The sequence below is a fragment of the Canis lupus genome, chromosome 35 (assembly GCF_011100685.1).
Source record: "Canis lupus familiaris isolate Mischka breed German Shepherd chromosome 35, alternate assembly UU_Cfam_GSD_1.0, whole genome shotgun sequence".
In the NCBI taxonomy this organism is placed as follows: Eukaryota; Metazoa; Chordata; class Mammalia; order Carnivora; family Canidae; genus Canis; species Canis lupus.
The window spans coordinates 6,137,639-6,151,512 of NC_049256.1; the positions used below are offsets into that span (position 1 = coordinate 6,137,639).

At 41.0% G+C, this 13,874-nt stretch overlaps 1 protein-coding gene across 4 annotated transcripts in view; it reads left to right on the forward strand.

Moving 5' to 3' along the window:
• The first annotated feature begins 215 nt into the window (after positions 1 to 215).
• CDYL (chromodomain Y like) overlaps positions 216 to 13,874 on the forward strand; it is a 230,361-nt gene continuing 216,702 nt past the window's right edge. For all 4 annotated transcript variants that reach the window (XM_038584070.1, XM_038584075.1, XM_038584076.1 and 1 more), the window contains exons 1-2: positions 216 to 371; positions 9,444 to 9,587. In XM_038584070.1, coding sequence (XP_038439998.1) covers positions 9,585 to 9,587 — 3 coding nt within the window. In that variant the 5' untranslated portion in view covers positions 216 to 371; positions 9,444 to 9,584. The remainder of the gene's footprint in view (positions 372 to 9,443; positions 9,588 to 13,874) is intronic.

Here is a 13,874-nt window from a genome sequence, read left to right on the forward strand (position 1 = left end):
GGAGTGCTGGTAGCACATTGGACAGTCCCTATAAAATTGCTTCTATGGGGCTGTGTTTGTTGTGATGGTCTTAACTTCTTGAAGGACGCTGTAACAAGCAGTATGTCAAAACTCCTCTTGCACTCACTACAGAGGTGTGGTAAAGATGCTCATGTTACATCACAGAGGGGGCCTTTTATGAGGCAGAGCCCCTGCCTGATGAGGAAACAAGCAGAGAGGCCGACTAGAGGCTCAGTGGAGGGAAACATATGTTGGATTCAGTGACCCAGTTGTTCCTTGAGGTGAACACCTATTTCTACCTAAGAGCATTCCTGGAAGGCTATGGACTTCAAACAACATTCTGAGCAGACTCATCTCAGGGGACAAAGCAGGTAGGGAAGGAAAGGAGGCAATGGGAGGAGGGAGAGGAAATCAATCCCCATCCCTACTTCAACCAAAAGCTCCACTCACATGCTGTACATATGGAGCTGCCATGTTTTTGAACAAAGGATTCCATTTGAACAAAGGGTTCAGTAACTTTAAAAGAGTTGTAAAACTACTACTGTAGGGAAGCAGAGAGTGGCAAAGCGGATCGGAGACAGACTGCAGAAAGCCGTGAATTCTAAACCAAGGCATTGAGATTTTCACTTCAGGCCAATGAGGAATCCCTGCAGAGTTCTGTGGCAGGAAGGGAATGGTGAAAGCAATGTTTAAAAGAGACTCACTGGGTTACAGTGTTCAGGATGGAGACCAGAACTGGGAGATAAAATGTAGGCACCAAATGCCAGGTATTTTATAAGGGCCCAAACTGGAATTCTAAAAAAGAGAGAGAGAAATGAAAGAAACATTTCAAAAGGAGAAAATTCTGGACTTTATGACAATTCGTCATAGGTTTGGAGATAAAGGTAGAAGTCCATAATTATGTCCAGATTTTAGATCAAAAGACTGGAAAAATGATTATGGGTGGTTAACAATAAGCCATGTCTTAGGTCCCTTGGGCCACTATAACAGAATACCATAGGCTGGGCAGCTTACACAACAGACGTCTATGTCTCACAATCCTGGAGGCTGGCAAGTCTAAGATCAGGGTCCTGGCAGATTCGGTGTCTGGAAAGAGCTCACTTCCCAGATCACAGCTTCTGCTCACTGTGTCCTCCCATGGTGGAAGGTGCAAGGAAGCTCCCTGGAGGCTCTTCTATAAAGGCACTAATCCCTTTCATGAGGCTCCACCATTATGACCTAATCACCTCCCAAAAGTCTCACCTCCTAACACCATTTAGGGGTTAGGTTTCAAAATATGAATTTTGGAGAAACAAATATTCCATCCACAGCAAGCCAGATAGAGATTTGCAGAGAAAAGATGAGGCGGCCTGTTTTAGGTCTATAGAGTTGAACGGCAACAGGACACAAGGGTCACCACTTAGTTAATCTTCCCTTCCATTGATTCATATCATCATTTCTAGTTCATCGCCAAGGACTATCAAATCTGCTTCCTAAATCTTTGGTTTACTTCTATCTCTAGTACATCACATAGCCCAAGCTATCGTCATAGCTCACCTGAACTACTCCCAAAAGTACTCAGGCCTTTCTCTAATCTTGTCTTTACACAGCAGCCACACAATCTTTTCAACATGAAAATCTGATTTATTTTACCTCCCTGCTTTAAAAAGTTTTCAGTGCCATCTTATTGATCTTAGGGCAAAGACAAAATTATGCCAGCTAGATGCTTTATTCCATTCCTTAACTACCTCTCCAATCTCCTTTTACACAGTGGCTCGTTATGTTTTGAGTATTTCCATGCTCATAAGGCTGAACACTCCAGCTGCCTTGCAATCCCCAACCCCTAACCCTGCCAGGGTTAGCTTCCATTCTTCCTCCCAATATGACATCAATAATCTTTTCCTTAGGACCCTCTCTGACCACCTTGCCTAATTTAGTTCCCCCTATCATGGGACCATGTACCTGAAGTCAAGACAAAACAGGGATATGTGGGCCTATTGAGAACAAAACAAGATACAAGGGATATTTCGTTCCTTCTTTCAAGGTCTGGTGACAGTTACCTTCTTGTGATAACATGATAGGTAGCCGGCATAAGTCCTCTGGTGACATGTATTTGCCTCAAGAAACTGTCCAGGAAACATGAGCAGGGACTGTGTAGCCCATTCTGGTGACCATTGTTACAGCTACCTAATCATGCTAGATGAATGATATCATGGTTTCATGTTTATTCTACTTGCCTGGCAGTTCCTAGTGTTATAAAAGAAGGAGGAGGAGGAGGAGGAGGAGGAGGAGGAGGAGGAGGAGGAGGAGGAGGAGAATAATCAGCACCTGATCTAGGAATTTGTATCAAGAATGGGATCTAGACTAGGAAGTGGTTATGGGTCCCAGGCTCAAAGATCCTAAAAGAAAGATGAAAGCCACTATTTATCCTACCAGCCTCTGCCCCAGTGAAATATCTGTGGCTGAGAGCTCTGTACCCCAGTCAACTGGAAACCCCTACCTTTCCTAAACCTCTGCTACCAGTATCACCACCTGAGTCAGCTAGAGGATGAGGCAGAAGAAAGAGGCCACAGAAAGCCTTCCAAGAATTGTTCCTTAAATGATGAGTCAGGGAAGTGAAGATGCATTTATCTCTGTATGAAATACAGGGGCTCACTCAAAGTAGGCCTGAACCAATGTTTGCTTGTTGATAAATAAATAAATATTAACTAAAACCAAGCTCATCACTGTCCCCTCCAGATCTAATCTTCCATCTGCTCTCCACACTCTCCCTTTCCACATTTTCCCAGGCTTCCAGGCCCAGTGAGTGCCACTATAGACTCACCCTATAGCCCTAATGTAGAGCTCTAATCATGCCATTTCCCCCATCAAAAGCCTGCCATGGCCCCTGCTGCCTATACCAATGATTTGAAACTTTAACTGTACATCAGAACCAACTAAGGTATTTTTCAAATATGCAGGGATTATGGTCTCACCCCTGAAGATTCTGATGAGTAAAATAGAGTGAACTAATACCTCTTACATCCTTATTATATGTCAAGCACTGTACATACACTATTTTATCCTTTTCACATTTCCCTGGAGATATAGTCCTGTCATGATTGAAGATGAGAAAATGAGACCCTGAGACTCAAGTAGTTTGTCTAAAGTCACATACTTGTCAATATAATTCAATGCCAAGTCTATTGGATTTTTTATTGCACCATATGAGCTCTGCCCATTTGAATTCCTTACCTGGTCACTTGAGACCTTAAAAAAACCTGACTTCTAAAATGTGTGAATTTTATTGTATACAAATGATACCTTAATTGAAAAGTTTTTTGTTTTTTTTTTTTTGGTTTGTTTGTTTTGTTTTGAAAAGTTAATATTATGCTCGCAACATTTGTTATTTTGCTTTTTTGACAGTAGTCATCCTAATGGGTGTAAAGTGATAACTCACTTGTTTCCAAACTTTCTTATTCATTAGTGTATTTATTGAAAGCTATAAGTTTGCCTCTAAGTACTACTTTAGCTGTGTTACACAAATTCTATCATTAGTGTTTTATTTAGTTCTAAATATTTACTTTTTTAAACCAAATGTCACTTGATAATATGTCACCTAGTTTCTAAATATGTAGGATTTTATTTTAGCTATCTTTTAAAAAATAAGAATCCCATAATCTCATTGTCCAAATGGGATTGATTCTTTGGAACTTATGGCCTGATACATGTCTCCTGTTGTAAATGTGCCATGTATATTTAAAAAGAATATGTTTTCTTTTTTTTATGTATGTGTACTATTTAATTGTATTTTCAGTTCATTCATATCATAGTGTTCTTTTTTGTTTCATAGTGTTCTTATTTCTATTTGACTCATGGTTCTTAGAGATGCATATTATAACATTTCCAACTACAGTTGTTAATTCATGTATATTTTTCTGTTTATTTATTTGATAAAGTTCATAAGATTGTACTATTAGGTGCATGTATGTCACACTGTTTATATCTACCATTCTTTAATTAAACATTTAAAGCTATAAAATAATATACAAGCAAAAAGCTTATACACTTTTGTGTACATTTAAAGAAATACTTATAAAATGAATACTCATTTAACCATGACTAAGTTCGAGAAATAAAACATTGTCAAAAAAATAAAAATAAAAAAATAAAATAAATAAACATTGCCAACATTTAAAAATCAAGAGGGAACACACAAAAAAATCTAGCCTTTTCTGGCAGTAATCTATCTTTCTCACCAAGCCTTCCACATACCACCTGCTTTTTTAGGGATCAGGCTGTTCATCATGCATTAATTCTGTCCTTCATTACACCCAGCTGCCTCCACACTTTTCCCTTCACTCTAACTCACCCTGGGGGGGCCCTTCCCCCAAGCTCACCTGCTGATGCTTCTAGCTGTCACTAAACGGGACCTCTGTGGAGAACTTTCTTCACCTTGTCTCTTAGAGGAACCTTCCACCGCTCTCCTTTCTGTGTATCTCTACACCAGTTTCCATATTCTCCTCGTGTTATAGTTATTTTCTTTGTCATCTACTAGACATTGGCTCCTTAAAGACAGGACCAGGGTCTTGCCATCTGAATTTCTTATAGCTTCTGATCTAGAGGCATATGGTAAGTACTCAACAAATATTTCAAAGAAATAAATGGAATCTCTCTTTCATTCCCTATGTCTCATTAGCAAGGCACCTGGCACTTTTACCCTTATAATGTCTCTTTATCTTAATTCTCCATTTCAATTGCAACTGTTTTATTTCAGGGCCTTATCCTCCTCACATCCAAATAGCTGCAGAAAGAGAGAGAAAAGAGGGAGGGTGGGAGGGAGGGAGAAAAACGAAAAGAAGGGACTATGCTCAGACTTTCTCCCCAGACCAAATGAATCAGAATATCTAGAGAAGGGGCCAAGGTATCCATAATTTCTCAGTGCGCCACCAGGGTTAAGAACCACTGCCTGTTTGGTCCCTCTTAATTTAATCAAGTTTACTCCTAAATCTTGATACCAGAAACAAATCTTTTAAAAACACAACTCTCATGCACTACTTACTCCCAAATCTCCCCAGCCAAAGAGTTCTAGATGACTTATGTAATAGATACACAAACAGGAAGGAAGGAAGAAAGGAAAAAAAATCCAATGGCTTTCAAGGCTTACATAATGGGCCCCATCTACAAACTTTATTCAGCCACTTCCTCCATCAGGCAACTCTCCCAATTCCACAGATGCACCCTGTTCCGGTCTTTGTTCTTTGCTCTTCTCACCTGGAAATTTCCTTTTTCCTCTTCCCTCCTAACATTCTAACCACCCTTCATGGCCCTTCCTGTATTTTATCTCCTCCAAGAAGCTTTCCCAGTCCTCTGCTCTTGCCCCATTCTAAATTCCTGTAGTGGAAAAAAAGCCTTGGGATTCAGCACAAAATCCCACACAACAAATTTATCACCACCACTAGTCCATGTCCTGGTCTCCCGACAAGATCACCAACTCCCCAGGGCCAAGAACCACAGCTGAAGATTCTCTCCCCTCCTCCCTCCACCTAGCCCCTCACCAGTGTGGAGAAGAGATAGTGTGCTAACTGAATGCTTTCTCCAGAAGGGCTGCTTTAATCCAACCCTGTTACAGATAAGGATATGACGAAAGTGATTTATTGGAGGTCCCACACCTAGTGAATGGGAGAGTCAAGATAAAAATTACTTAAGTCTACTGAGACCTGTAGCTCTTGTTGTCTGGTTGCTTAATCATGACTTTCCTTCTTCCGTCTTCATGGGTTCCCTCCTTGCTGGGTCCTTGCCACACTGGAATCTCCTCAGATTTCTCCTTGAGGAGAGCAGAAAGCCCTCTTGTCACTTCTCCGACTTTGCCTTATGAGCTGTCTTTCCCAGGGGTGGGTCATTCACTGGGCGGATTTGGTAACAGAGCCCAGAGACCAGCCCAGAACCACAGTGCTCAGGGTAATTGAAGCTATTTTCTGAAAATCTTCCTTGATGATCATTTTTTTGTGTGTATGTGGGTTTGTCTTCTGGGTGGACGGAGAAAGTACATATCTGAGCTGGCCCAGTGAGAGGCTTCACCAGAGGCTACAGGAGGACAGGGCATCACTGCAGTAGAAAATTTCAAAACAACATTTTAGTAGAAATAGACCCTGCTGCCATCAAGCTGAAGGATTTCAGGCCGGGAGCATGTGGCAGCAAGAGAACCAGAATTCTGCACTTGAGCAATAATAGCTCTGTTATCCCAAGTCATTGGCAGACATTGAAGTAATTTTCATTCCTGGGGGGGTGGCAGAGATGCCAGAAATTCCTCTGAATTTCTTCCTGGTCAAAGCTGTTGGCAGGGTCTCGGATGAAGGTAGAAATAGTGTAATAAGGGGAGTGAAGAAGACAGGAAGGGTTGGGTCTATACAAGTGGCTGCTCTCCCCATTCTCAGCAGTTGATGGTTTTGATTAGAGACGCAGGACACCTGTTGGGGAGTAAAGCCACCTTCCCAGGCACAGCTGAAGGGGCACTCAGGAACAGGGCAGCTGCTTGAAGGTGGGCTCTCTTGTGCCCTGTGTTCTATCACACTGGGATCTTCCAAGCTAGGGCAGAAAGACACTTGATTTATTGAAATCCTGGGACAACTCTGCTAGTCTCAGAGAGAAAAAGAGAAGATTTAGAATGATAGGGCCAGAGGATTATAGAAATGGAAATGACTCCTGTTTATGAGAACTTGGATGAGAGAACAGTCAACAAACAAAGCATTTACAAAGCATTAAACAGAGCATTTAAGTGAGTATTTACTACAGCTATGCAAGCCCTGAGGACTAGGCGTGAGGGGTTCTTTCTAGTCTTAGCTCCACCACTCAGGAAGTATGCGACTGTGGGCAACTCTGTTAGCATGGAAGTGCTTCATCACTCCTGCATTTATCATGTGCAGACGTAGAGCAAAATGGCCCTGGAGACAGGACTGATGACTCTAACTTCAAACCCTCATTCTATAGTCAAGAGGTGAGGGCTCAGATCACACAGCCAGTTAGGGACAGAGCAGGGCTAGAACTGCCTCCTTGAATCTTTCTCTGCCTACTAGACACCTCCATTCCTTACATACATGATCCCCAGCTGTGCTTTTAATAAGAGCAGTGAGAGTAGGAGCCTTGAACAATAAGGCTGGAGGAAAGCCAGCCCCCGAAGAAGGTGGCCTGCAAGCATCACTTCCAGATGCCAAGGAAGGACCCCTCTGCCCCCTTCAGGGGGCTCCCCCACAGAATTGAGGAAGAGCCAGATTCTACCAAGTGGGTGATTAAAGACAATTTGGTCATCTGTATTACTTGGGCTTCTAGCCATTGAGTATTTGCATATTATCTTTTTTAAAAAAGATGTTATTTATTTATCTGAGGGAGAGAGAGAGAGAGATAGCAAGCACATGAGCAGAGGGGAGGGGTAGAGGGAAAGAAAGAGAAAAGCAGACTCCGTGCTGAGCAGAGAGCCCGCTGCGGGGCTCCATCCCAGGACCCTGAGATCATGACCTAAGCTGAAGGCAGACACTTAGCCAACTGAGCCACTCAGGTGCCCTGATATTTGCATATTATTTAATTAAAAAATAATTGAGTACAGATTCTTACAAGTTCTTCCATTAGATTAATTTCTTTTGGCTTAAGTGGTATTTGATTAGTAAAACACAAATATCCCAGTGGTGGACAATGCATACATAACTCCTTATGGATAACAACAAGAGCTCACATTTATTGAGAGCATACCACGGGCCACGCAGTCGTGTATACTATTGCATTTTTACACTTTGGACAATCGATGTGCAGCTGTCAGTAGCATCTTACAGGCGTGGACTCTGAAAGCTGCAGTAAGGTTAGGTCTTTTGTCTGGTCACACGGGCAAGGTATGGAGCCAATATGCACACTCAGGTCAGGTCGACTACACGGTCCATATCCCTAACTCCTACCCACATTGCCTCTCCATAGGTATTTACACTTGGCATCCGTACATCTCTAATGCCTTTTCTAAAAATCAGATTTCAAACGGTGGAAGGGGATAAAAGTAAGAACATCACAGTGCCTGGGTTCAAGTCCCAACTTCACCACTAACAGCATGACTTCAAGGAAGTTCACTTTTTTTTTTTTTTGAAGTTGACTTTTATAAGCTACAATTCCTCATCTGTCAAATAAGAATTAAAGAATCTTGCTCACAGAGCCGTTATGAAGATTAAATTAGAGAATACATCTGCAATGCTCAATGCCATGCCTGGTATATACTAAGATCTCAATAAATATATTATCATTATGGTTCAAGAGGTCAAAGGCCCCTTTATAGCTTTGCTGCTGGTCAACCCGGGCGGTGAGGGGGTGGGGGTCATGCTCCCTAGCCATTAGCTTCTGCAGCTGAAAGCTAAACATTCCCTGACTTAAAGCATAAAGGCAGCTTCCAAGAAAAGCACAATTTGATCTCAAATTAAACTATGATGTAAAAGAGAGCTGCCATTCATATGGAGCCCAGTCAGGACAGCTGGACAAGCTGGGGATGCTATCAGCCCAAGAGGGTCATGTCACACATTCCCCAGCCAGGAGTGTGGGGCGGCGCTGGCCATCCCTGAATGCCTTAAGCCTTCTTACTGGTTTAGGGAAACCTCATTTCTCCCAATTCCCTGTGTCGGCAGCAGTGACGATGTACCAACCTAGTTAGGGTTCTGCTCAGCTCTATACAACATGAATTAAAAGACTTTTCAAGATGAGTGTCTTAAAAGCCAAGGGGAATGGCCTCAGGTTTTTCTATTTATCCAAAACCAATTCCAAAGGTATGGGCTTTCCAACTCCAGCTCTGACTACATGTTTCCATACATCCTCTTACACAAGCCTGTCAATCCACCCCCTGCTCTGAAAACACAACCTTCCTGCCAGGGCCTCTGTGCCTTTGCTCCTGCTCTCCCTGCCTCCAAATGAATCACTTTCCACCCTCCATGTGAACCCCACATTACTTCGTTTTCACATCTTTTGTATGAGATGTTCAGCTGCGTCTTTGTCATCCTACTACACTGGAGGACAAGGGCCACCTCCTTGTCATCGTTACGTCCACTAGTCTCTTAGTGGTAAAAAGAAGCACCAAGTTGGTCCTCAAGGTAGGAGGCCAACAAATGTTCGTAACCGCAAATAGTAGCCTTCTGACCCTCACAATGAACATCAGGCCCCTTGGCTCACAAACTCTTCACTATATTGCAATTATACATGGCAGGTAAGCAAGATGTTAACATCCGCTGTGGTGCAGAGCAGGACTGACGATTTTGAAAACTGTTTTTTATCCTTTATCATTTTAAATGCATTGCTACTTGGAAGCGGTGCTGGATGGTATTTATTGCTTCCACCGCACAAGCACAAAATGCTGGCTCACTCTCAAATTCAACGTGGACCTTGGGAAAGTAGTTAAATGCTGTGAGACTTCGTTTTCCAATGACGTTAGTAAATTCCTCTTGGGGGGATTGTAATTGCAGGTGGTGATCAGAGAACGCAGAGACCCCAGAAGAATTTTATGGCATTCCAGGCAGGACACAGACCGGCCTGGGGGAAAGCAGGAATAAGAACTGGCAATCCAGAGAGTAGTACTACGAGGCAGAGATCTCTGAAGTGAAACAATGGTAAGAAAGACCTTCCAGCACCCAGACTGGTTCTGACGCAGTAGGGAAGAATTCTTAGAGGGACCCCTTTTATTGAAAAGTACTCATTTTACTGGTACCTATGCAGACATGGTTCAACAGAAGCATTCTGGTTATTCCATAGCCGTCATTCTGGAACTGTTCTGATGACTCCTCCTCTCCTGCATTCTCCTTGTATTCTCCAAATCTTCTCCCATCTGGCTTCTCTAAATTAATTTTTTTTTTGAGCTACAGCTTCCACTTTATTGCAATGGTTACTTTCATGTCTCTTATTGCTTTCTTTAATAACTTTTAATGACCCAAGAAATAGTTGGCTGGGTACCATTTTCCACTTCCTCAAATGATAGCACATCCTACACCCTGTGTTTACAAGTATCAGAGAAGGGCAGCACTAATTCTCTCTGCCTTATCTCTACTAAGGCATGCCTGGATTTTCAACAGGGCAAAAGAGAGTGAGAAAGTGGTTTTCTACATTGCTAAGAAATAACAAGCAAGCCCAGATGTCATGAGAGCTAGCAACCTGCAGAAGTCATCTGTCCATTCTCTCAGTGATTTCCTGTATGTGGTTTTGGTGCCTCCCATCAGAAGAGCACAGAATTTGGTGCTTTGGGGGGAAATAGCCAAGAGTAAGGCAAAAACACTGCCTTAAGGAGCTTTCATTCTGCAAGAAGAATAAGACAGATGTCCAAATCAATATGATACAGGTCGCAGGACACAAGTGTCCCAGGAGACAGGTGTCCCAGTAGAGGTTACAAAGAACTATGGAAGGTCAAACGGGGGACAGATTGCATCCCATCAGAGACCTGGTGGAGATCCCAGTCAGTTTTAGGAATGTTAAGTTTGAAATCGGTGGGAAATTCAGAGGCAAGTAATAGCGGGTGGCAGGAACATGGGTCAGAAATTAGGAAGAAAAAAAAAAAAAAGAAAAGAAATTAGGAAGAGAAGGGCAGATGAGAAGTAGAGTCCAAACTTATGTTTGAAAGTGTTTTTTCTCAGTTCCCTGACTCAGGTTGGACTACTGAGGTGCTTTTACTGCTACAGCTTCCAGACCCCATGTATAGATGGGGCTTTTCATTTCCTAGCAAAGAGACTTCCTGCTGCAGCTGACGCACCCAGGACCTAGAGTCAAAAGGACTTCTGCTTAGGCAAAGTTGTACTTCAGTTTTTAAAACTGAAAGTTTTTTGTTTTTGTTGTTTTTCAGATTTTTACGGTAATACCTGCACAAAGTTTCAAACAAGTTAAAAAAAAAAAGTCATTCATATTCCTATTACCCAGAAATAATATATAGTAACAAGCTTTGCAACATAAATAATGCAAGTTAATATCTACATATTAATTCCATTTTTTACTTTAATATTTTTTAAAAACAACAATTGGGTTATGTTAGACATAACCTTTGGAATTATTTTCTCTTTAACTCTGTGAATAATATGCCATGGCCTTCCTTGACATACACATCTACATCATCATTTTGGGTTCAGGGCAGAGAATTCCAACCCCTATTGATAGGTATTTAGGTTACTTTCACTTTTAAACTGCTCTTAAATGATACTGTGATAAACATCGTTGTGTGTACACTTCTGCACAAGTATTTTGGCTTTTTTTCCTTAATATAAATTTTTTAAAGTGGAATTCCAGGGCCAAAAGATATGTTTCACTGGATTAATACACATTGTCCTTGGACAAAATTTAACATCAAATAGTTTAAACTTTGCCTCATCTTCCTCTCCTTGAAGAACTCCTCACACATCAGGTGGTACTCCCTCCTCAACCGTACACCAATCTTGATCTCCATTCTTACAAGACCTGGGCTATTACCTAACTGCTTTAATCAATAAGATATTTGCTTTTTATGGCTATTAATGACCCATTTTCCTGAACATAAAAATGGTGTTTGGAGCCAAAGGAATAAAGCTATAATGAAGAAAACAAGGACCAGAGAACTCTTATGGTCTGAACCCCTGACTGATAAACCTCAAAGCACACCATTATTAGCCAGGATGAGGCATTTTAAGATCAGATAATTGGTCCATTTGCAATGTGAGATTTTCTTGATCTTTCATCAGCACAATTTCTGCACTGACATGATCACCAACATTTCCATTTTTAAGATCTTTTGTCATTTCTCCAACATACCTTCTATTGCCTTTATGGAGAAAGAAAATTGCCACCAAAGAAAATTTGGTTTTGGATCCCACCTTCCCCTCTCTGTTCAATAGAGGCACAGGTCCCTTGGCCTTTGTGTTCATTTCTGCAGCCCATCTCAATGGTAATAACAACTCAGGATTATGACCAATAATTACTAAGTCCAGTAACAAATTCCACTGCATTATCAGCCACAAGCATCACATCCTAATCTTGCAAAGCACATCTGTGGGCAAGCCAGGGAGGCCATGGAAAATTTACTGTGGGACTCTAGGATCTCATTTCATGTTCTCACATTTCTCTGAAAAAAAAAAAAAAATGTTACTTATAAACACTTAGTTAAACTCTTACAAATTTCACATTACAAAAGAAAAAGGGAATCCAATCTTGAAAATTCAGCCTAAAAATACCTATATATTTTTTTAAATGTAATGTTTTAAAACCTAACCAAAATGAGTGACTACTAATTTTTTTCTCTCCATTAGTTTGATGTTTCAGTTAGTACCTTCCTATTGTGAAATTTGATTTTCTATTATCTTCTTACACATAGTAGGCATTCAATAAATGTTTATACAACAAACTGAAGCTAAGACACTTAGATCAATATCTTTCACACATTCCTTATAGTAGTTTATGGTTGGAAAACCACATTGACAACAGCCATTTCAGTGCAGAGATAATACCAAAGGGAGCTCTCTTGAGATACCGGAGGTAAATTATTAAATTCTCATTTAGCCAGCCAATATTACCAATTTGTTTTAAATAACTTGTCCAACTTTTAGAAGGGAACAATGATTTGGAGAACAAGTAGATCAAGAAAATTGAGAGTAAATGGCAGGGGTAAAGGGATACATATTTGCAATTCTGGCTTCCCGTGGTGAATATTCAAAAGCTCTCCTACCAGAAAATAATATCTTGAATTGAAAAGCATTTAGATTGTGGTGGATTTCTAACCCTATTAAATTTCCTCCTCCCAGGTAGTCTATTTACTAAAGCAGTGTGATGGCTGTTAATATTGTCATTTGATAAACATGTTTCTGTTGGGGAAAAAAATAAAATAAAATAATCCAACTATATTCAACATGTAAATAAAGATTTCTTCTTAAAATGTTAGCTTTGTTTGAGGTAGTTGCTTTTCTTAGGAATTCTCTTCCTTAATTCTCATAGGAATTAAAATTACCAACAAATGAAATTAGTTACACAAAGCAATAAAATACGTTTTTCACAATATGCAAATATCTTCCCATGTTCTCAAGATAACAGCACACTGGAAGGACTGGGATACAGAAAACTGTCACTTAAAATGCCCCAAAGTGTTGTTTTTTTTTTTTTTAATCAGAAAACCATATTCAAGCAGCCCCATTTTTCATTGCAATGTACTTGGTCACTCTATTCACTCAAAACTTCTTGGTAAGCATTTATGCATCACTCCCGATGCCTCACTAGCTCCTTGGGTGACTTCCTCTGGAGAGTAAACAGAGTTGAACAGACAAAATAATGCATCCTGTGTTCACATTACACCAATGTGCCTTCAGAGAAGCATTTCAGACACACATTTTCTCATTAGTAGGAAAGACTCTATTGAGCAAAATAACTTTAGCTTAAATATGATCCTAGAAATCTTTTCAAAGATAGGATAATCTTTTTCTAAACCAATGGGAAACCTTAAAAGAGTATAGGCTACAGGTGACCAACTCATCTGGTTTGCCTAAAACTGTCCCAATTTGAAAACAAAAAGTCCCACATCATGGGAGCTCCCCTCAGACCCAAGGAAACCAGCACAACTGGTCACCCTAATATAAACGATCTTTGAGTGCAGATATTAGAACTGTCAGACCACTCTTTTTCATTAAATTTAAAAAGGCTTTATTGAGTGTCCTGCCATGCGTAAAGCTCAACAGGTGTCTGGCAGGGTTCAGGCAAGAACAAGATGGCACAGCCCAACAGGGTAATTTGAGGAGAGTTTCACGAAGATGTCACGTACAGAGGTATGGGCAGAGTTAGGGAACTCAATAAGATGTCAGGCAGGATCCTGGGCTAGCAGCAGCGGGGGAGGGGAGGGAATAATTATCAGAATCCAAGGCAACTGTTCAATGAGGGCAGTCCTCCTGAATGGTGACACA